The sequence below is a fragment of the Pygoscelis adeliae genome, unplaced genomic scaffold (assembly GCF_000699105.1).
Source record: "Pygoscelis adeliae isolate BGI_AS28 unplaced genomic scaffold, ASM69910v1 Scaffold75, whole genome shotgun sequence".
Lineage (NCBI taxonomy): Eukaryota > Metazoa > Chordata > Aves > Sphenisciformes > Spheniscidae > Pygoscelis > Pygoscelis adeliae.
Window position 1 is genome coordinate 2292830 of NW_008824772.1, and position 24908 is coordinate 2317737.

At 44.6% G+C, this 24908-nt stretch overlaps 1 protein-coding gene across 1 annotated transcript in view; it reads right to left on the bottom strand.

Moving 5' to 3' along the window:
* RHBDL3 (rhomboid, veinlet-like 3 (Drosophila)) overlaps positions 1–23780 on the bottom strand; it is a 33103-nt gene extending 9323 nt beyond the window's left edge. Inside the window, exons 1-4 of the mRNA XM_009323783.1 lie at positions 23634–23780; positions 18918–19076; positions 4098–4322; positions 3236–3384 (exon numbers count right to left, since the gene is read on the bottom strand). Of these exons, the coding sequence (XP_009322058.1) occupies positions 3236–3384; positions 4098–4322; positions 18918–19076; positions 23634–23780 (680 nt within the window). The remainder of the gene's footprint in view (positions 1–3235; positions 3385–4097; positions 4323–18917; positions 19077–23633) is intronic.
* Between the last annotated feature and the right edge of the window lie 1128 nt (positions 23781–24908).

Below are 24908 nucleotides of genomic sequence, written 5' to 3' on the forward strand. Positions count from 1 at the left end.
AGCTAATGCATTGAAAATCTACATCCTATTTTATACAAGAAAAGGACTGCTCACAGACAGCCACTAGCAATCTTTGGTTTAAGTTACATGCATTTTTCACTGTTTTGGTCTTTCTTCATGTTACCATAGCAATTTCCCATATACATCAGAGAAAAATGCTGATGGTGAGATGCAGTAATGACAGAACAGTCTCATAAACAAGAATTTTAAGTTGGACCGGAAAACACTGCTAGAAATGATGCTGCAGGAAACAGTCCTTTCCGGATATCTTAATAGGTTTGTTACCACTGAATTTCTCTCCAAGGATAAATTTCTCTCCTTCATGAGACACTCAGCACTGCAATTTGTCATCATGGGAAACTGCTGCATGTAACTGAGTGTTTTTATTACCTTGCTCAAGACTTTTGAAGCCACTGGGCATGGGCATATTCTGGCACCCATTCTGATCCTGCATGTTCACAGAACTTAGGAACTAAATTAGGAACAACCAGCAAAGGTCAAACTGAGATCACAGAAAAGAGTCAAAGCATCCAAGTGCCCTTTTACAGAGGGGAGGGAAGAAGCTTTGGCTGGCACACAGTCAGCGTCATGAGGCGGCACCTGATATTTTCACACAAAGCACTGGGTCTTATTTTTCAAAGGAATCTTTTGTAAGAGCTCAGCAAAGTTTATCCTAGACTCTAAAGTGACTGCCCTGATTCACAGCTGTTCTTAAAAGACTTTCCAGGAGCAATCCCGTTCACTTCTCCTCCCCATCATGCTAAGAGCTTTGAAGGCTCCAGAGTCAATAAGCACCCATAAAATATAATTAGCCTTTGCCAGTGCTGAATGCGTCATTCTTGAAATGACAATTTCATTGATTTATTAAAGACTTTCTCCCTCCCCGGGACCAAACAAATGGGACTGAGCATCAATGCAAGTCATTTGTTATGGCAGTGTTACAAATGCGTGGGCCCCAGATAATCAACGTCTGCTTTCCATGAAAGCAGAAGGGCAGAATTTACAACTTTGCCTGCCTTTTCAGCCCTTGACAAAGCTCCTTCCATCAGGACCAACACACAGCCCATGCATTTTTGGAATCTTTCTAGAGGCACAGCCAGCCAAGCCTTAGCAACTGCTGTCTTCTCTGACACCTTCAGGCTGTCACTTGCTCTTCAAAAAAACAAGCCGAGTGCACTAAATTAAGGAGCGGTCCACATTACCATTTTAAAGTCTCAGCTGGAAGCAGGATAACAATAGACCCCATGGCATTGTGTTAGCCTCTCATTTGAAAACGAAAGGAGAATGATGGGCTTCCACTAACAAACGTTATTACCTTTCCAAGATTTATCTGTTCTCCCGATATGAAAGGAGCTTAACAGACAGAAGTTAGCAATAAATGAACATTTATCCTAACTCCAGATAGTGCAGATAAATCATGGGTTTTATTGTTCCAGCGGGACTCTCCATTGTTTTGAAGGCTACGTAGCTAAAGAACTTGGAATCCATCACAAAAACAATGTGTCTCCTGCACACCACCTTCCCCACTCTTCATCTCTGAGCCAGCCACAGATGTGAAATAATCCTGAGATATTTTTCAGCCAGTAAGTGTGAAGAATGCCAAAGTACTGCCGGCTACAGGACCTTGCACAGGTTAGGAAAGCATGCCACAGGTGATACTGGAAGACATTTAAATGCTGAAAAATTGTCCTTGTGCAGGTGCTTCTCTTCAAATGTATCCCAAAGCAATCTGCAGTTACATAAATGATATAGTAGAACACCACCACCACCAGAAGAAAACCCAGATACAAATTAGCTAACAGTAGTTAAAAATCAAGTGTTTCTTCCTTTTACAAGCCCAGTTTTCCCCACGTCCTCAGCAATGGAAACTTCCAATTCTCATTTTACATAACCAGCCTCACATTTAAGCCCAATAGCCTCCACTTGCAGGTTGAAACTGGTATACAATGGACTTTTTGGAGGGATTTAGCATGCAGAGTACAGATGTTGTCACGTTCAGAAGTTTCATCTATAAATTTTTTCCTACTCTCCCCTTGGGTGGAGTCTGTTCTGTCCTATGATTTTTATCCAGAGATCAGGGGCACATCTTGTGCTCAAGGGCAATTACACCCTGAGGCAGTTATTCCACGGCAGAAAAGAGACATAAGCATGTCTTCCATCAGAGACATGGAAAAAGGAAAAGATCAGCTTGATCTTCCTGGCCTTTCATAGGAGAACATTGACGGATGGGAATATAGGCTTTCTATTTAAGAACAAAGGGTCTTTATCCAGTTTCAAACTATAAACTACTGCTAAAAAGCTTGTTGCTGTGATTTTTCAATGACAGAATTAAAGAAAATTGCAATTATCTGCCAGGAACGTGTGAAGATAACGATCTGAGAAACTACTCAGAGGTGGTGGAGTGTTTTGTACAGGGGTGAACTTTCCTGTGACACTCACTCATCACCATGGCATCACAAACATCACACAATTAAGTCTCTTTGAATCTTGGGAGGACTAGCACAGTTGAGAAGCACAGAGTTAGAATCCCCACGCCTTATATTCTCTTCCCAAGTCTGCTACATACCTCCCATAGGATGAAGGAGGATTCATTTTACTGTGCACCTTCATTTTGCATTTTGCGTTAGATGGACCATTCTCTGTCCATCTGGTCAGACGAGATTGTCAACTCTTCAGGAACACTGGTGTTTGTACAGTGCGTACAAAATGGGAGTTCAATCTTGACTCGGGCTTCTAGGCATTATCTCAGTCCCTACAGAAGGGACAACATTACTAAGTGATGACATACCACAGGCACAGGGAATTTAATTGACTTTTCCAACCTCAACTAGGAAATCTAGCAAGAATACACCATGTAGTTTTTAAATACCAGTCCAGCATCTTTGCAGACTTGTCCTACCACTTGCACAGCTCCTCTAGAGGGACACTGGGCTTCGAACTGGTGAGTTTTAGGAAGCACACACTGGGAAGTGCACAATAAGAGGGAGGTGTGGTCCCAGCACTGCTGGGGAGAAGAGCAGCATCTGTTAAGTTCCTTATGTTGCCTCCTCTCTTCAGAGAGCTGCGAAGGTTTGCGCCTCATTGCCCAACACTCCACAACAGCTTCAGATTTTTATATGCAATTTATAATTGATTTTTAAAAATTTATTTCTGAGCCGATTCTGTCAATTCCTCCTCCTCCCTCTCTCAGGGGAACCTGAGCTGTAGGCAATCTCCACAGTTTGTAAGTACTCACCCTGCATGCATGAATATGTAGGTTAGGTACCTCCAAGCCTGAGCACGGAGCTGAGGATGGTAAAGTAATGTGTTCTTCAGGTATAAGGGGTGGGTGACTTGCAGCACAAATCTGTCTAATACCACTCCGTTGTAAAGAAAAAAGGCAACCTAGAAGAGCAGGGAGATTCCTTGGTTAGCAAATGCCTTCTCTCACTGAAAAGCACTTTGTAGCTCAAAATCACGGAGAAGAAAGTCAAATGTACAATAATTTTTCTCCCATTTGACAGCTTCACACAGCATGAGTTCCCTGTTTTGAGGAACCTGCAACACATTGGTATAACTATACATGGCTTTCTGTAACACACCAGCCACTGAGTCAGCGGAACTCAGCACCCTACTGATCACTGCCATATTATATTCTTCTCTGTGCTTATTCCAGTACATCACTCAGCAACTGTGCAAAGATCTCATATGGGCAACAGATGAGCAGGTCAGAATGTTTAATACAGTTTCTCTTCCCTCCTTTTTCTCTCCATTCCCAGAACAGATGTAACCGTATAGGAATTTTCCTTCTAATTCCATTATTTGAATCACCAGTTTCCCTAGAACCGTCCAGATTTGCACTCCTCAAAAAGTTTTGCTATAATTTCCCAAATTGTGTAGTTTCATATACAAATTGTTTCAATGACTAATAACCACGCCTGCACACAGATAGGATCACAGTCTACACTTACACATACAGGTAAGCCAAAATGGCTATCAGCTTTGTGCTTGTCCTTGTCTGGGTCTAAACGAGTCCCACTCTAGCCCTTGATCATGTCCCAGCAAAGCCTTTGGCAGTGTGGTGTGGGTTCCCAGAGAGAGGGAATTAAGGTACTTGCCTCTACAAGAGTGACGGTAATCATGAACCAGGGTGGAGGGCAGCAGGTATAGCTGTCGTAGTACCACTTGCGGTCTATCTCTCGTGGAAGGGTCTCGTATGCAACATGCCGGATCAGCCTCTGCGAAAGGCTCAGCCCCGTTTCCTCCAGCAGTGCCTTGCTGCACAGCCTCCTGTTCCCCTGAAGGATGGCTTGGCGGAAACTGTTCGACCTTTTGTTGCTCATCTGGGTAAAAAGCAAAGGAAGAAACCATGAGGACAAAGCAAGGCCTGGCACAACCATCTGGGGAGATTAGCACCAGTTTGGCAGCACCACATCCAGGCAGGCAGGAGAACCAACACCAGGCTGGAGCTTCAGAAACCACGTTTCAGGATGATCACGGGGTGACCTATATGGGGTGCGAGGAAAACCAGTACCAGCGTCTGCTATTACGATGCCAATAAATGAGGTCAGGGCAGAACACTGGCAAGGCAGAGCAGAGGCTGCTGATGCACCTGGCTGAGCTCTCTGGCCCATTCTCCAGCCTTATATCCACTCTCTTCACCATTGATTATCACGGTCCACATTCCTGTGTCCTCCTTCCCTCAGCTCCCCCTGCTCTATCACGCTTCCCTGCACTTGCCATCTCTTGGGGCAGAAAATTTATTGAATGTAGCAGCAGGTACATTCACAGCATCTAACCCTTGTGTTCTGGTCCTTGTTGGCAGGAGTTAGCTCTGGGCAAAGAAAATTATCCCTTTGTGCAAAACAAAACTGCGCAAGCAACAAAACTACAAACTAAACTAGTGTACAGGCTGTCTTAGTTGCTGTAAACTTCCAAGACGAAAGGATTTCTTCTTCTAAAACAGATATCCTCAGAGGGGGAGGTTTTGAGATGGTGCAGGCTTTGGAGGATACAGCTAATTTTTATATGCATTATCATCTTACATGCACAGAATTAGCTATCTATCTTTTTGAGCACACACTCTCCCAATTTGGATGCATAATTAAAGCAATTGTGTTTGCAAATTAGGCAGATGGAATTTTATGCCTAGTCTGCTTGGTGGTGGGGGGAAACAGGTCTGAAAGAGCTTGCTCCAAGATTTGGATAATTGCTAATTAGCCCTGATGTCAAACAAATCTGCTGCATTAGAGTCACTATCTGTACTGGCTGAATCTTTGGCAGGAAGGCTTAAAAGGCTAACTATGCATAAAAGACCACTGTAGGGGGACCTTTTACAGTAAAAGGCAGCAAAGTGAATATGACAGCCTGGTCCTTCTTCTGAGAGAACTGCTAACTGATCTCAGAAACCACCAGCATCTTCAGTCTCCCAGAACCAAATAAGAGATGACGTTCAACAGCGCTGGCTTCCAGTTGTCTTGGATCATGCTGGTTTTGGCTAATATCCCAAAGAAAGCAAAGCCCAGAGCTTGTGCTCTCAGTGCCCAGGCTGCCGGGTAATTGTTCCAAGCTGGACCAAGCTGCTTAAAACACAGTAATCATTGCAGGGAGCCACCTCCTGTTAATCACTGGAGGAAAGCAAAGGGGCCATCTGAGGTGATGGCACTGCGACCCATTCTCCCAGCAGCTGCCCATCCCTCCTTAGCCTTCCATTTGCAGCCTGTCCCTCCAATGCAGAAATTCATCAACGCGAGCAACATTGACAGGCAACTGATCTATTTCAAGTTCTTTAAAACTGGGGAAAAAATTTGTTGTTGTTGTTCATTTTGAATTGTTTTAGTAAGAAAAAAGTTTACCATAAAAACTCTTTCTCCTTTCTTGATGTTTCTCCTTTGCGCTCTCTTTCTTTCGCTCATTCATACATAAAACACTTGTAAAAGAACACTTCTGGCAAAAGAAGCAGAAAAGGCAAAGAAGAAAAAAAAAGTCTGTCCACAAAAATCTTTCTTCTGGTCTTCTCAAGTCTATCATCCAAAAGCTTTTATCTAAAACTAGGGAAGATGAGGGGAAAAAAAATTGTTGGTGATCTTTTGTTGCATTAAGAAAGCCCACTCATATTGAAAGACAGTATTTTCATAGAGAAACATCCACCATGTGTAAGGCTTTCCTTAGCATTTGTGAGACGCTTTTTGGTAGGTGACAGACGTACCTCTGTTTCAAAAGGTACCTTTAGCCACTTAATGACCTCACTGTGTCCACAGAAGAAAGCTTCGCTCGGGGTTAGTTCAGAGCAGCCTATCAGGGATGTACTCTGCATGCTCCCTCGCAGAGTTCATCCTGTTCTCTCTGGCTTTGCTCCTCTTGTGGATGAGAATAAATTCAGACTGAAACTATAAATTTGCCTGCTACAGATGAAGATACTGGACAGTTGTCTGAAGCTGCTGATATGCTTATTCCAACTACAGTGGTATGTGTGATTTTCCTGCCTACTGCAAAATGGTCAGCGCCTTTCCCTGCTGCAGCACTTCTGTGGAAAATATGTTTCCAGAGTCAACCAAAGAAAATCATCATTACACTTCAGCATCAAGAAGTGCTGACCACCCTCAGCAGATGATGACCTCATCACTGCAGAGACTGGTGAAAGAGAAGGGCAGGAAACTCCAAAGGCTGCCGACGTTCGTGTCTGTGCTAGGCTCGTAACAGAAATTTCCTTGCATCTCTTCAGCAGAGGATCCTAACACAGGCACCGCTGAACCCATCCGTTATTGCTGAACATGGCAAAAAGGGACTTGCTTAGTTCAATCGCCTGAATTCAGCACAGCCCCATCAGTCCAGTGTCCTGCTCTGCATTACTGCTAATGCTGCCCAAAGAGCTCAAATAACAGCAAGGGCAGTGCAAATTCATCAGCATGATGTTTCTGAAGGTGTCCCTCAACATACTAAAAACGAAACAGAAGGGAAGGGTCGTCTTAGTTTTGATAAAGCGAGATATTGCACTATCACCGTGGAAGTCACACCTCAGATGAACAAAGCCTCTGGCTCTTCTGGGGAGGTGGGAAGCTGGACCTCACAACGCTAAGTGACTTGCCCAAGGCCATATGCTAAAGTTAGAAGAATCAAGGCTGCAGGACTTCTCTGATCACTAGGCTGCACTGCTTTCAAGCCCTTTTGTTCAGCAGAAAGCTCTACCTTCCTCCTCCAAGAGAGGAAAATAAACCACAGGACCTTCCACACCCCGTATAGAAACTAAAATGGAAGCTCATGACAATGTGATTTCCTCCAAGGAATGATGAAAGACAGTTGTAGCTTTGTTCTCTCAGTTACCTGTTCTCACACCCCATTATTTTTACAAGGTGTTCCATATTGGTTGTTTCTGGCCACATCTGGATGATAAAATGCCAAGAATTATTTAAACTGGTAATGATAGGAAAGCAGTGAATGTTGATATTACAAGAGCAAGGGAAGCCCTTGGGCAAAATGCTGATAGCTCTCTGGGGAGCACGTGTGACTGCTGCAGAAAGACCTTGTATGCCTCAACACACACAAAAAGGTTCTTTCTATGTGCTATGAGGCACTGCCCATTGGTAGCCTCTCTGAACAACAGGTATGGAGGTATCACATCAACTGCACTTGTTGCAGCATGCACATAGCAAAGCATAGCAAGCACAGCCTCTCCCTCCTAGTTGATATTTGGTAGACCTCCCCAGATACCATGAGATAGGCACAGAAAAACATATAAATGGATTAAGAGTTTCAAGGGTTTGTCAATACAAACGAAAGGAAATGCCTGAGAAATCATTTATGGCTAACTCAGATATGAGGTCATGGGATCAAAGTGTTCAGAGATAGAAAATACCTTTGAAGTCAACTACTTAAGTGGCTGGAATCCTGTCCCAGGATAGAGGGTCTACTGGGTGTTAAAATTCATCAGCTTTTAGCAAAGAGGCAACAAGAAAACTGCCTGCAAATTAAATGGAGCAGGTCGCGAACTGTGGCAGTCTTGCAGAACATATGGAGATACCCAGCACCAAGTGTATTCTTCACAGATTGCGACACACCAGCAGACTGCTTGGAAGGAACGTGACTGGCAAGGAGCAAGATACTCCCTGCACCAACGACAGTAGGTGCTGTGTCAGTGGGCGCCGGATTTCAATTTACCCAGAAAATTGAAAGCCTTTGGTACCCGTAATTACAACTCTAGCTCTTCAGAGCTCTTAGCACTGACTAAACCTCCTGTCACCTCAGGCAGGGACAAAAATATTTGTCAGGCCTCCTTTAGAACAGAGGATATAGAAAGAAGGTCCAGGTTCCCTCTAAATGCTGTAGCCTTGGCATGGTTTTACACCCAGATGAGGCAGGGACACACAGTGTCAGGAGCATACCACACGTGCTGAAAAGCCCCCACAATCCACTAAGATGTGGATGACTGGACGTACTGAGCACCTGTTAAAATTAGGCCTCTCAGTAAGATGACATCCTGCTGGTCCCCTACCTGCAATCATTGCCCATCACACTAATGAGGAAATGATCTCCAAAGAGGCAGCACAGCTGACTGCCAGGGCTCAAGCAAACACAACAGTCCTGGGCCTACTCACATAACCCCCCAGGCCTTTGGATCGCGCTGTTAATCTCAAGCTAGGAGGTCATGGGCACGAGGAGAGACAGAGGATTAAGTCACTACTGTTGTTCTCACCAACCCTTGATGAGAAGCCTATTTTGTTCCTCAGACTGACTTTGGAAGACTCAAATCTTCCCAAACAGAGAGTCTCCCATATGGTCACAATTTGCTGACTTAATTTCGGAATTATATAATATTGGTATTTATGAGCCAAGTATTTAATCATCAGCTGAAAGAACACTGGGCCCATTGTTGGCCTGCACATTACTACGGCTCCAGAAGCTCAGGGCAGCCCACCCCACTTCTCTTCATGCAATTGATCTGGGACTTCTTTAATGAGCATGATATTAAAGCTGCAGGCGGATGGGTACAGCAAACAGTATGTGGGGAATGAAGGTAGCGGTGGGGAACACCACATTCCCTTAGTCCTTCATGCCTGCAAAAAGTTATTATGCAGAGAGAAAGAAATTTCCTTTGCAAAACAGCCAAGCTGACATGACTGGTAACCATGCCCTGCCACCTCTGCCCTTTGGTATTACCATACCAGACAAAACAAGGCTTAGTGCTACAGCTCTGCTCAAAGGACAGCCAGAAAGGAAAATTTTTTCCTACTTAGATTTGAACCTGACTTCAACACTGAAAATGTCAAAATTTAGGATAAGAGTCCTTACCATCTAGTGTGGGACAGTGCTAAACTTTGGTAAAGTACAAAGCCCTGCTTTTCTTCAGGACACATGCCAATCTAAAACTAGTCTCAGATAATCTGCAACTTGCAATGGAAACTGTCCATTCCCACTGGTAGACCAGTTCCCCTGGGTTTCTTGCCTATCTATACTGTTGTTGCTGCCCCAGATAATCAATAGCCAAGTCATGTAGCATTTCCCCATCTCCAGTTTCATGGCTTGAGTGGGGCCCAGTACCCTTTTTATGGTGTTTATTCAGCCTCACTCAGGAGGTTTTGAAAAACATGGATTTCTGCCCATTATGTATTGGTATCTTTGAGGCTGGTCTGCGGCTATTTTTAAACATGCACAACACTGTGACAGGCAATGCATTCAGCTCTCCAGCTCTGATCCTCCAAGACACAGAACACTAAATCAGAAGTTAGCACAAGCTTTTTAAAAGCCTCTGTCAGCTCCAGTTTTATAACCCACTTTACTTACAAATGCAGCCTTTCCAATCAATTTTGCTTTCAAGATTCACATTTATTTCCTTCCCTCACTCCGCACTTCTACAAAATGCTAATGTGGGTAAAGACTGCTTCTCCCAAAATGCATAGCTCAGCATCAAGTTCATCTGTCGCAGATGTTCACATCCTCTGAGCCAACCTGGTAGCACTTTCCCAAACAGTATCAAATGGAAAAAAAAAGCAAATACCAACATCCTGATTTGCTCTGATCAAGCAGCGGTTTACTCCGGGGATTCAAGAAAAGTTAGAGGCAGGAGAGACCAAATAAATTATCCTGGTCATTGCAGGGATATTCCCTGCTCAAGGTTTTGTCTGGACTCCTATTAAATGTGCCAGGCTTAGACCTTCCAGCACTTCCATTAGAAAAGGTAAACCACATTCAGATTTCAAGGTTAATTGCAAGAACACTGCTTGCAGGACAAGACTAACATTGTGGTTCAAATAACACTGTGTCAGAACACAGCAAGTTTGAAACTTCAAACCACCCAACACCTGTTCCATTTTTCACTGGTGCTGGGAAGGATTCCACAACTGAAATGAATCCAAACTAAATTTTCTGAAGCAAAATTTTTTTAAAATATCTTTGTAACATTTCCCACTCACAATTAAAACAACCATTTAAGTTGACATCGTGCTTCAAGTTTCAACTGTACATGATTGGATACAGCTGAGGAATCACAGTTAAGGATGGAAATTTCTATGCTAAGCTCCACTTTAATTGGTCTAATGATTATTTGCCAGACTAGTTCACTTGCAGGAAAGTTCTCTCTTCTGCTGCTCCGTGTAGCCAGTATCTAATGGACTCAGATCAATGTACAAGCTGAACACACTCCAAAAGAAGCTCTTGCATCCCAGTTATTAAGTTTCAGGATACTCACCTGGCCCTCTGATGGCTTTTTTCCCCCCTCAGGAAATGCACATGGCTCTTGGAACATCAAAAATCACCAGTTTTCTCCAAAATGGGAAGGAAAACAACATGAAGGCAGTGTGAGGCACATTTGTCAGAAGGGGTATCCAGCTCCTGGAAATGCTCCCTGGAGTAAGAACTTTGCACCTCAGTAAGGGCTTTAATACATTGAGAAGTAAGAGATGGATAAGGACAGAATCACATGACCGCTCTCATCTATCTCTTGAGAAAACCTCCTCCTTACTCATTATAGCATAATATTAGATCAAATACTGAAGTAAGAGATTTTTCAAACCTTTTTTAATTAAACATTTATTATTATACCTCTGAATAAAGGCCAGGAAGACATCTCAGGAATCCTATACTTTCAGCCAAGACAGTGAATCAAGAACAGAGGGAGCACTTAAAGGGTTGTCTCATTGGAAGCTGAAGGACATTCCAGAGGACTCCAGATGGGAGTCCTCTTGATGTTTGGCAGAGGATCTGCCCTGCTTCAACAGCACAGCTAGTTGGAAGCACAGAGAGGAAGAAATAGAGCTATAAAACCTGCAGCTTTGCTTGCAACAAACCTTTCCAGATTAGCAGCAGTGAGAACAAAATGACAAACACCGGACAAGACCACTAGAACTGAGGTCCCGGGTCATTCTGCAATAGCCTTTTAAGCTTAAAACACTCACTAGGAAGTGAACAAGGCTTTAGCAGAAAGCGGAGATATTAATTTGGGCAAACTTTTGTCTTGCCTGGGGATTCCCCTGAGAATTGGAGATTTAAGCTTTATTGCTTATCTTCCCAGTGACTCAGGTAATAAAGAATTATATACAGTTCCTGCAACACCTTGTTCACCTAAGCCTGCTATGCAGGCTGTCAGCTGGTTCAGTAAAGGACATCCAAAGACACTGGAAGTGGAATTTATAGCTACTTTATGACTGTGCTACAAAGTACTTCTAAGTACCATTAAAAAAACCCCAAGCAAACCATGGTTTAAAGGACCTCTCTCACCTCCACGTTATCTGACAGAGAGAATACAGTACATAACTTCTTAAAAGCTCACCTCCACAAAGATAATAAAGCCCTCCTGGTGCTGTCCCATAGAAACTCACAAAGCCAAAATATAAAATTCAATGTTTTCTCCTTTAAAAAAAGTTCTCTCTTTTCCTAGCTACAGCTCTTCTTGCACTGTTTCCCCTCATTTCAGTTCAAGCCAGGTTGGAGGAAGTATCCCAAGTAAAAGTGTTACCATTGTAAGCACTGAAACAGCAAAGGCAAGAGTTACTCACCTTTCAAAGCAGAAAGGACGGCCATGAAAAATCTACGGGCACACACAGTGTCCCCACAAGGGACAGAACCAAGCCTTGCTTTTATCACGGAAGTGGCTAATAAGAACAAATGGCTTCCAGCCATGCATTATTGAAAAATGTCTTAAGAAAAATATAAGCAGCTACTTTTGAAGCCTTGAAAAGCAATGAAAAGCACGCTGGAGTTAGAGCAAGAGGGAATAGGGAGCTAAGGGACCAGCAGGAAGGGTTCAGCACCTTGCAGAACTGGTCCTTCTGACACGGCTGGCTATTGCCTACTAAATCCTATGCCTAGCTGGAGATATGTCCCACCTATGCTCTGTTAAGATAAAACAACACGTTGAGAGTTTGGAGAAAAGTCCTTTCACAAACCCAAACAATGTGAACTTTTCATTTGGTGACTACTGATAGGCAGGGTGTGCTGCTACCTCTGAGATCTGTGCAAAAGAAAAACTCATAAGTCAGAGAAGGTGCTTTAATGCCCCCTTTTAGTGGCATACGTGGCCAGCAGAAGGCCTGCAGAACAATTGCAAAACACACATGACCCTGGGGGAAAAAAAAAAAAAAAGAAGGAAAAAACCTCTCATAGATGGAAGAGCTTTGCAGCCTCTAAGACAACATGTATTTTAATGGCTAGCAGCCTACATGCTGTGCCTTTCACAAAGCAAAGGGAAAAGCACTGTGGAGTCCAGAGAGAAAACTGCCATCCCCCTGTGGAACAGGACTGCTAATTCCTAGTTTCATAGGTCAGTTTAAAATCTCATTAAACTCCACTGGCTCTTTAAAGAAAAAGAGCAAAACAACCTCACTCCCCACTTCCTACTACAGTTGATAAGGTTGAAACAGCCTCAAGAGAACCCCGTTTAATGACACCGTCAATGGCATTTTAGAGGTTTTATCCTTACCACGTTTCAAATAAGTTGTCTAGAAGGGAAAGTTCCCAACACAACTTCATTAAATCAAAGCACGCTAATTCCACACCCATAGGGCTTCAATTCAGGGCTGTGCAAAGGCATTAGCTTGTTCTAAGCACATGCTTAAGTTTAATTGTCCTTAAATTGAGTGCATCTTTAAGTATCTTTCTATACTGCATTACAGACTCTTACAAGTCTATGAAAGCATTAAAACTAGAGTGGGAATTCATTATTTTGCTATATTTTTTCTTTAAGCCACAAAGATAAGCCACAAAATAAGTTTCTATAGACCGATGAAGCTGTAAAGTGCAAGTCAAAGCCTCCATTGAACCAGCTTGTTTCCCACTTAAAACATTCCAGGACCCACTTTGGACTCGTTGTTTTTGTTTGTGGATTGTAACACAATTCCAAAGTATTTTATCCCTTCAGCCAGTCCTGCTTTCTCTTCAAATGCCTACACAGATCACCCCGTCAAAGACAGAAAAGCTAGCATCTAAATCTTAACCTTTGTATTTCTACAGCATTCACTAGCATAGACAGACCATAAGACTCTGGGTAGTCACTTCATCTCCTTCACCTCCCATATTTTATCTTATTTTTATGATTCCAGCAATATTTTGACATAAGAACTGCCCCTTTGAACATCCAGCTTGACAGCCTATAGCACAAGACAGCCTTCCACCAACAGCTAATCATGTTCCGGCCTCTTCCATGAAGTAAGAAACTTCTGCAAAGATATCTTCCTCTCACCTTCTCTGATGGCCAATAGACCTGCGTATCTGTCACTCGTGAGGAGGAAGAGCAGAGGCTGCAGATTTCTTAGCCTGCAGATTTCTTAGCCGTGTGTTGTTCATTTATTTCTTTACTTGAAGAGGCAGTATTTGCAGTCTGGCAGCACACTGAGCAAGCCAGAGAGGAAATCACAAAAACTAAAAGAAATCTTTCTCTGGAGGGTAAAGCATGCTGGCGCCAGCAAAGTTTGGATTAGGGTGACCTGATTATTGTTACACAGTGCTTAAAAAAAAAGTGTGTTGTTCACTGAAAGTAAGGTAGAATTTAGCCTGTCCCTAGAAGCCAAGCAAGGCCAGGGAAAGCAAGGTGGGTGTTAATTCTTGATCTGGAAAACAAAGGATGTGCGTTTAATTAGTTAATATATTTTGCTCACTACTGAGATGCTACATCAGCTTCAAGTTACTACAAAGCTACAGCTAAACATTTCTGTTGGAAGCAGCAGTGTTTTGTTTTTCCCAAGTCACATGAGCTCTGTCTCAGAGCTTACCGGTTCCTCCCAAACATGCTGAAATACCGTTGCCTTCAGGGAACAGCATTTGTCCTCAGCTCTTCTAGACCCAACACAGCTCCTCAAGCAAAATGCTCGTCAGAGAGCTGGTTCCGCAGCACCTGGCTCTTCTTCCACTGGAGAACTGCCATTGACTTTGCCAAAATTGTGAACCCCAAAAGAGATGCAACTCTTACCTCCTTCCACCTGCTGCAGAAACAAACCCATGAAGCATAGACAGGCTTCCACAAGTTTCAGAGTGAGTCTGTTGCAGAGCCAGGAACAAAACTTAGGTCCACCTGACTTCCAGTCCTGCCCTTTGAATGTGAAATCCGTAGCAGGGATGGAGAGACCTTCAGTGTGCGCTAGGGACACCTCCCAGGGTAGTGACCATGTTGGAGTGGGGGACAGCCACACTCCCTTCTCAAGTCCTCCTGTCCCATGCTGGCAGGTCCAATCTGGACCACACTGAACGCACTGAGGTCAGCTTTTACAACACATTTGTTTCAGCAGTAATCTGTAGAGTTGCACTGGCAAAGAAATCTCTTGGGCTGCAGAATGGACTTTGCTTTAATCTCGGTATAAACTGTGATTTACTTTTCTAGCAAAAGCTGCTTTATTAAACACAAGGTTCTGTAAAACTTTTCCTTGTCCAGAGCAAGGCTAGGAGTTACCTACCTGATTTTCACAACAAGAGAATATAAGCTACCACCACAGCCTGAGTATGGCTCCATACTGCCCCTCCGTCAAGCAAAGTAAAGTCTCAGAAGCTCCACTGCACCCCCTTGCTTCTGCTCACATGTCTAAAGAGGAACACATCGAGAGGGTGAGGAGGTGGTAAAGCCACGATCCAGCCTGTCCAAAGCAACAATTCACATTCCCAGGCAGAGAAGACAAGGAAGGTTTAGCCAGAGAATAAGAGACTGAGTCTCTCCAGGGCCTCACTGCTCTGCTCTTTAGCTCTGTTACAGTTCACAGGATATTATGCGAAGTAGTCCAGCACTGCCAGCAGCCACTGCTGTTCAGCCAGGATCCCAGCAAATAACATCTCAACTATAATTACTTCCTGGCTTGTCTCCTCTCTAAAAGTAGCAAAGTTAGTTAAACAGCTTTGTTCATTATCTCCTCCTGTGGCCTATGCTGTCCATAGCCAGAATTTTCCCTGTGCATTTTTAGCATCCCTCTTCACAATGCAGAAAAGCAACCAGACAACAGAAATGCATAAGACACCTCCACTTGTACAGGAAACATTTTTGTTATTCTGCACTGTCTCAGACACAGGGTAAGAAATCCCATCTGAAACTGCTTTCTCCCATTCTTGCAAGCCCTAGTGTAGAAACAGAAATGGATATGATGGCAGCATTGTGTTTTATAACCATGTGAGATAAATCTCATATGTACAGAGGAGAAATAATTCCCAATGAGTTGCCTATCTGATTTTTTTCAGCCTCTTCTGTTTGCAGATCACACCAGGAGTCTTCAGCTTCCCTGAATTTATTCATTACTCGAATTATTTACTGAGTGATTTCTAGCATCTATTCTCATCCTGTAAAATTTTCAATTTCAGAAATTTAAGCTGCTTTGCTGAGTTGAAAACAGGCATATGTTTTGTGGGGGTATATCTGGGTCTCCTTATTAAGGTGAGGAGTCCTAGAATTACATTTTTGGTGCATCTAGAAGTTCACAACACACTTTGGACACCAGGGGATAACACAGCTTTGCTCAATAGCAGTCCTTTAGTTGGGTATCACAGTGTCTGAAAGAGCAGGCAGAGTTCTAGGTGCTCATGATGATGTTGGAGCATATGGGTGCCAGCATTTTTTACTGCCCTCTGTGGGACATGCAGCACCCTGGAGGAAACAGTGTTAACACTATTGCTCTGTGAGGTTTATGGCCTGTAGTGCCTTCTGGAAATAAAAATTTCATAGAGTTACAGCTGTTTCTGTGGTCACTAAGAGCAGCTCTCGGCATCAGACTCTCTAGTAAGTAGGCCAAGCACCCTGCAGAATAAGTAGCATCACGTTCTGTCACACTTCCAGGGAACCCAGCAAAGACCAAGGGTTCTACACGGCTGAAAAAAGGGGAAAAAAATCCCTGCTCAATTTTTATCAACATTAGCAAAGCTGACAGAAAAAACAGAGAGGATATCATATCCCAGGAACTGACCATTGAAGATAGAGTTCTTTTGATGCCCAGTGCTTAAACCCTACTTTCTGCTGGGTTCTGTGAGACTGCATGTTTGTACTAGTTTTGGCTGGGATAGAGTTAATTTTTTTCATAGTAGCTTGAGCAGGCAGCTCATCAGCTCCTTCCATCCCCATGCTTGGAAAGAAACCAAAAGAGCTGCTTGTGAGACACACACACACAGAGGAGTCTCCTTCCTTCCACACCTCTGCTTTGACAACTGCACTGTAATGCATATCTTTGATACCCCGCCCCACTCCTCCCCTCAAGGCCTCTCCAGTGGCCAGAGCTTTATTAATGCAATTTTACCTCTTGCTCCAAGTTTCAGTACCTTGGACACATTTGGGACGCCATGAGATTCTCTGATCATGTCAGAGTACTTGTTCATGAATATTGATGGAGAAAAGGAAAACCACACACAGAGTCATGCTTATAAAACCTCTGTGGATCTAATAAAAGGTCAGCCTTTCCCTTCCCCACATTCAGCACCATCATTTTTGGGAGCAGATCAATTCTTGCTAAGCTACTGAAACAGACAAATTAACCTGAGCAAAAAGCAGAGACAGGTGATCATCAAGCACAAGCATGCACTTACACACCATCACACATAGTTTCCTGGATCGACAGCTATAAAGTGAAGGAAATCACTAATTTCACACTGACTCTGTGTCAACTGTGCTGTTTCTTTCCATCAGGAAGTTCAAAAGGAAGGTTTTGGGGCAGGAAACCAGGGAAAAGAGAAGCAGCCCTAAAAAGTTTCGATGTTGGAAATCAATAGCAACTAGAGGAGAAGTAAGAAGAGAGATGTCATTTGCAAGTAGTTTAATGTTCTGGCATTTGCACTGCCTATTGATTAGAAAGTGCAAAAAATGCAGATGAGGACAGAGGGACTGATGACAGAAAAATCAATGGCTTCTTTACAGGAGTCATTCAATAGTAGTGAAGGAAATTTGCCATTTTGCAGAAATCACGTCAGGTGGGTGTGAGCTGGCATGATCTCCTACTGCCCAAAGGAGGAGGATGTTCAAGCCTTTCACCTCCCACCTGCCTCTCATTAGCTTGTGCTGCTTCTGAGCTCAGTGGAGTGAGGAGGGAGGAAAAAGCCCAGTTCTATTCCTGAGCCCGTTGCCAACGAGTTGGCTGACCCTAGGCCATCATTTCTGTAAAAAAAATTAGATTATACCTCTTCCTGCTACCTAAGTGTTGTGCAGCTCAATTAGCGAACGCTTGCATGGTACTTTAAATACACTAAACTGTAGAACAAGCAGCTGTTACTATAAACACATTGCTGATCACAGAGTACCACCGACCACACTGTTTATTAAGCTGGAGCTGAGGAAAACCTCACACTCACTGTGATCTGTTTAATAGTTGCTACATTTATTTTACTGTGTACCTAAATACATGCAAGGGGCTAACAAGACAGCTTGATTAGATACAGCAGATCTATGTCATTGCATCACAGTAATTTCACCTTCACACTGACCACGGCCTGACTGAGGTTGTGACCTGGATCCTTGACAGCTGTGCCCTGTTATCGTATTTTTCTGATTAACATGAAGACAGGACATATGGAAGACACTTTCTTTCTAAACCAAGAACACATGCATGAGTGACCATGACCAACGGAGGGATCAAATCCCCATGTTGACTGCAGGAACACACAGAGATGCAAATTATTATACTCTGCATCAAGAACACATCCAGCTTTCCAGCGAAACCCAAGAGATGTCACTCACTTTCATTGCTCATGGACTTTGTCACCCATGTTTCTCTTACTGCTGCACTAAATCTTCTGGGACTCAGGTGAGGAATGACAGAGCAAGAACAGGGCAAAGCCCCTGGAATGGCCACTGTTCAAGATACCTATCTTGCAAACAACATTTCTAGGCCAAACCGGGCATCTAACAACACATGTCTACATCTGTGTTGACTGGCCAAACTGCCTTGACAAGAAACAGAGAGACCTCTTCACTAATTGACTCATTAATAGAGATAGAGAGCCATCCAGATCATGACTCATGCAGTCTGAGACAACTCACCTGGGATAAAGTGAATATGACCTAGAAACACTTTATCCCTGTTGCTGTTGATGCCTCCAGCAGTGCAATCTGACTCAACCCAGCAAGTCAGCACAACGTTATCTATATATTTTTGTCTAGAAGTGGTGAAATCTCTAGATAAAACAGGAGACATCCAGACTGACAGACCTCTGCTTGCAAAAAAAATGGTTCCTTATGACAGCTACCAACTGATATTGAGATCAAAAGCCTCTAAACTAGCAGCAACCATTTCTTCATGCTCCTCTTACAACAGCTCCCACAGTTTCTTCCCATGCAAACTTGTTTCTCTGGAAAAATCAGCAGCAACTTGACTCTTGGCTTGAGAGTTCAGTCACCACTGAATGCTTCAGCAAGCCCATGCAGAATGTGATGCAGGGACACAGCAAACACTGGTGTTCATAGAGGGACGGAGGGAGAGAGACTGTCCCTCCACAGCCAGTGTTTTAAGCAGAGCCAAGGACTGACAGGCCCTGCCAGCCGGAACACTCACCAGGTTGACGAAGTCCTGGTAGCAGATCCTCCCCTCAGAGTTGCTGTCTGCCAGGGCCAGCAGGACCTCCAGCTTGTGGGGGTCCAGCTCCGAGCCGTGTCTCTGGAGAAGGGAGCGAAACTTCTCAGTGCTGATGTAGCCAGTGTTGTCAGGATCAAACTGGGATAGGAGGGGAAAGTGCCAGAATTAACCGTTCCACGTTACACACAACTCTACCCTCCCACGCATTCATCACCCACTGCAGACCCACAGTGACCCCAGGGGCTGCTCTAGGCTTTGGTGATGCATTGCCCTGCAATCACCCCATCTCCAGCTTCCTTTCACTGCCCAGGGACTGCAAAGCACCCTGCTGCTGAGAGGGTGAACCCAGGCATCATCCACACCATCACCCCATCTCCACCCAAGCTTCAGCTAAGTCAGCTCCCTTCACCTTCCTTCCCTCTGCATCATCATTTCTCTTGGTTATTTTTTATATGCCTCTCTATCTGGACTATCAAGCAAACCAGAGATGCAGACTGTGAGATAAAACATACTGAAAACAGTTTTACTCCTATATTTCCTAACACAATTGCAATACAGGAACATGCCATCCCTCCTCAAGCCCTTTCTGTGCTCAGTGTTTCTGACAGTCACCTTTCCAGATCACCTCTACAGATGCCTTCAAAATGGTAAGTGCTTTCACTGCTAAGGAGCTCTCTATTTTAAGATGGATTGGAAAGAAAGTCTTTGGACAGGGAGCAAAGCAGATGAACATTATGTCAAACTAAAAGTGACAAGGCAGCCACATGCCATTTTCAGAATGTAAACCAGAGTCATTAGAAGGAAAGTCCCAGGTGGGATTTGGAGTGAATCCCACTCTGACCAAAAACATCACTGTTTTCCCTCAGACTAAGTGGTTAATCTCCTAAAAATGCCACTGACCGAAAAGAGACAGCTTTGCACGGCTGTTCAAACTTACTACTGCTTCCAGCGGCCTCTAACCTACACTGAGCTCCCCAGGGCACTCTGCAAGGGGCTGCCAGCTCACAGGCAGGCACAGCCCCAGCCCTGACAAAGCCAGCACTGGCACAATGCCAAATGCATTTCTTTTGTGCTTTGAAAACTAGTGGATGCAAGCTGCCAGACCAGCCCGCACTAGCTGGGTGCAGTCTGATCTCCACCAGCTCTCTGTTGCTGGGAGATTTGCCTTTGATTTCCCAAACTTGGCTGTGAGGACCCTGGTACCCACTGGCCTCCTTTTGTAGATAATGATATCAAGCTTGTTGACTGGATTGAATGGCTGTCAGGGGGCAGCGTGGTCAGGAAGGAGTCTTTTCATGGAAACATTTGGGACATAAAAGGCCTTGGCAAAGCCAAAAAGGTCCTGACAATCCTCGCTCTTTCCTAACAGAGAACAAAAACTGAACAGGCGCCGGGCCTCCAATCTGATGCGGCAGAGTAAAGGCTGCCTTGGCAAGGGAGGAGGTGAGAAGGGGCATGTGGCAGAGGATGCAGCCTGCCAGCGGTAGGGCTGGCACTGTTCTGCAGTGAGCAGAGCAGCCATGAAACAGACCGGTCTCAGGCATGGGCAGCTTGTTTAGAGGACACAGTGCCCACGTGTGAGGATCTGGCTCCGTCTCCTTCTGACCTGAGCACCTTTGGCCTGCTGCTCCTGGCGACTCTGCTATCACTGGCTGCTTTGTTGAGGAGGAGCTGTCTAACCTGAGATCACAGCCCTTTGTTGGAGCAGGGTTGGTCCGCTATTTCATCAAAGCAGCAGCCCCTCTGTGAGGAAGCTGCTGGGGCAAATGATTACACAAAACAAGACAAACCAAGCGACCTGTGGACAGTCAGAGCTAGGCACTCTCCCCTGCCCTCTGCCAAGGGTTGTTCTGTCCTTGCGAGGTTGCCTGGATGTACCTTCCTGACAGCTGGCACCCAGAGCCAAAGGTGGATTTCACCAGCCGTTTATTGTTAAACAACGGCTCAATATTAATCCCTGGAGAAGTTTAGCTCCCCCACTCCAGTCAGCCCACTCCGTTGCTTTGAGTTAACAGATCAAATTCTAAAACCAACCCCAAAATCAGGGCTTCTCCACTCAGGCTCAGCTCTGATGCTTTTTGGCTCTTGCTGGGACTCCCAAGCCAGCTTAAGTGTGCAGTGCCCAATCCCAGAGGCACAGATACCCAGGAAATAAAGTATTACTAGCATAATACCTGAGATGACCTTTCTCAAGGGGAATTTGCAGAAGCTGGGATATGAGTCATTCAGTGAATGGATCTAACACCTTGCAGTCCCACAGATACTGCTGTGTTCACCCTTGTTTCCTGAAGACATTTGACCTAACCAACATCTTACTTAACTGCACCACTTTAACTATATCTTGACATTTAAGATGTCAGAACCTATCTTTGTCTAGGACAAAACCATTTGCTCCTTGAAGGCTTAAATGCCTCCCTACTTTGAGGGCCAGGATCAGTGACTGAAGCATGGAACTATTCCCCCGTGCTGTGTGCTCCCTGTTTGACTTTGTAGGAAAGACCAACGGTCACAGCAGTGGGGAACGCGGCTATTCCTTCAAAGGGCAGAAGAGATACAGAGCTGAAGCACACAGGCTCCCGAAGCACAAAAGAGCTGCTCAGATCACAAACCACTTTTCCCAGATTGTTCTGCTTCAAAGCACTCCAAAAAGAAACATTTTGTAATCAAGAACAGAAATTACACAACCACTTCAGAGCTTCAAACCAGTCCACAAGGACACACTAATGACTCCAGACTCCCTAGCACTAGAGCAGATACAATCCTGTCACTCAAGATGGTACTGTCCATACCTCTTACTGGCTGCTGGCTTTCCAAATGGACAGACAGCTGAAGCCTGTCTGGTGGCCGTGAATGAGCCTCTGCTCCAAGGATGCTTCTTTCTTACACCAATAGGCAACAGCATTCCTCCTTCAGCTCACCGTCTTGCTGCTTGTCCCACCGAAATCAAAGCAGTGGCAGAAGGTGGCTAGTATTTTCAGTACTGTAAATGTGCTAGGGAACCTGTTCTCCTCTTTCACGTTACTATGTATAATTTTCTTTTTGGCACTAAGTTAATTATACTAATTAGAAATAGGTTTGAATTAAAATGGTGGATCTCAACAGCATGGAAGAGTTAAGAGGTAAACAATGAACAACTGGCATCTGAACCAAAAAGGCCTGCCTCAGAGCAGGACTAGACCACTGTTTCCACAACCTGGAACAGAATGTTTTACCGTAAACCCCAGCTGTAAGGGATTTCTCTTATTTATGTTTAAACAACTTTTTTTCAGCATACAAAAATCTCATCTGTCACCACAGCACTCAAAATCCATCCAAACACTTCAAACTGCCTCAAAGCCTGTTTCTGATATCACAGCTAGCCACAAAAATCAAGGGGTTGAGCTGGTCCTGCAGAACATGTGTCCCCACACATGGCAAAAACAATGTGCGCACACTCCAAACACTCGGGTCCATCAATTATAAAAGAGGCAACTGACCTTTGCTAGACGCATCATGTATTTATCCATGATGATCTTGTTAAGGGCCAGTTGTCCCACAAGCCCAGCCGAGCACCTTTGTCTCACCGAGAGGACAGATGATGACTGGCAGCCAGCAGCATGGCTGTGCTGAGTGCCAGGTCCAGCCCCACAGGGAGTGCTCTCCCGGCAAAGCCTCCCAGCAGCTAAGTCAGCACAGTGGCTTCCTTCAGCGTAGTTACTTCTGCCTCTGCCCATCTATTTGGGCAGACAAGAGCAACACAACCGGTGCAGGGATGAGGAAGGCCATTTGCACCCCCTCACCCCCCCAAACAATAGGACACTAACGGCAATTTCATGCAAGGTTTCCTCTGCATTTCAATGACAATCACCCTTAACTCCCTTGATCCTCAACCAGGCTCTTAAGCAAAAATGTAAATATGTTAATGACCGTAGCAGCCATCTGACCCAGGATCTTAATTCCCCAGCCCAAAACAAGCTATTTTTTCCTATTTTTTCCTTATTTTAGAGCAGACACACCATAAACTGAAGGCCCCCCAGCAAAACTACAAGACAAAAATAAGGGCCCCGCAAACTCTGATGGAAATGGGAAATATGGTTGAGAAAAGAAAATGAAATCTCAAATTGTTCCTCCTCTTTAATTAAAGACACATCAGCCACGGCTGAGTGAGCAAGTAGGGTGGAGGCTGGTGCTGCAGACAGACAATGGGTATCTTGGGAAAACACAGACATTTCACATAGCACAGCCAGCTGCTCCTCTCCCCCATGGCAAACAGCCCTCTGGGGCATCAGAGCAGCTGGAAAGTCAACAGCTGAACTGGGCACAACATGAGGATCCTTGGCTGGTTTTAGACTGCAGATTTGTTGCAGGAACAGAGAATTTGCTACCACCCATGGTTTCCCCATTGAGGGGCTTTGTCTTGGCATCACCCAAGCCGTAAGTTGTCTTCGCAATGGGCAAGGCTCCAAGCAACTTCATCTAATTTGGAAGTTGGCTTTGAGGTGGATCAGTCCCTTCAAATCTGAATCATTCTATGGTCCAGTGGTCTCTTCATTTCTGGGAGAGACTGGCCTGGCAGTCAGGCCTCCTGGCACTGACCCCAGCTCTGCTCCAGACTAGGAGGCAGATTCTGGAAATAAATTGCCCTGAGCTTTAGCTTCCTCTCTTATTATATGGAAATGAAAACTCCTGCCTTATTTCCCACCAGAAAGGAGCTACCAAACAGTAGGTCTGCTTCTTGTCCACTTGTAGGCCCTTTTCCACTGGAAAGGGGGAGTCAATCATGTGCAAAATCTGTTCATCTCCAAGGGTTTCAGAAACCACTCTGAGCTTTGCTGGATTTGAACTCAGACCGTTAGATGGCATAGTCTCCGCAATCTAGGGATGCTAACAAGCTTTGGAAACAAGCAGACCATCTCCAGCCTCAAGGGCCATGCTGTAGTTAAATCAAGAGTCTCTAAGTCAATACATGGAATGGACAGACTCCAAGTTGAAGCTGTGAAAAGACATTTAAGACAGGCATTGAAACTCTCCTCAAGATAGTCACACATTTTACCAGAGCCCATTCTCTACCTTTCCACAGTCTCTGGGGTCATGCTGTGAGTTAGAGAGGGGTTTTGTTTCTTTTTTAAAAAAACAAAACAAAACAAAAACAACAAAACAACAATGTGGCAACAGTATATGTAGCATTTGCTGCTTTGATGAAGATTAAAGGAATGACAAGGCAGAAGATGAAAGTCTGCTTTATAATCCAAATGAGAGGGCAAAAAGCAAGGACTGTTTTAACAGGAGTTTCATCACTGCCTGGTGGTGATGATCTTCTGAGCAGCTTAATGATCCTGCTCTCTCTTCCAATAGTGGGAGGGCACGTGAGAGGAGGAACCCTGATCCAGAGTACAGGAAGGCCAGTCAAAGGTAAGTGCATACCCCTTCACCTCAAAATCCAGCTCTCACCATTAAAAGTCACCTGATCTGAGTTGCCTGAACATATGTGGTAAAACATTAGCGCTGGCTCCAGGGACACACACTCTCTTCCCCTGTAAATAATGAATTTACCCAGCACTGCCCAGACAATATAAAGTGATTAAGGGCTGTCCAGCAGTACTTTTAGCGCATGTTAGATTGCTTTGACCTGAGGTGAACCCAAGGGCTGGAAACACCACCCAGCTCTGAAAAGCCAGACTGCATTTAAGCACGGAGGATATACCCTCACTAACTCACCAAGCAGGGTCCCCAGACAGACCCGCTCCCTGGAAAGCTGCAGTGAGAGAGCACAGAGCTACCCAGCTCAGCATTCACCTAGGCGGGGAGGCGTTCGCAGAGCAGATGGCCCGTCACCTGGATACGGGTAGGTGTTTCTCTGCATGCAGCACATGGCAAAGTGGAGATGGAGGGAGATGGTCTAAGATTCCCTTTTCCTTGAAGAGTAGAATAGCCTGAAGGACCAGGTCCATCAGCTAGCTGGCCAATCTGTAGAGGCATTTCTGCTCTAAT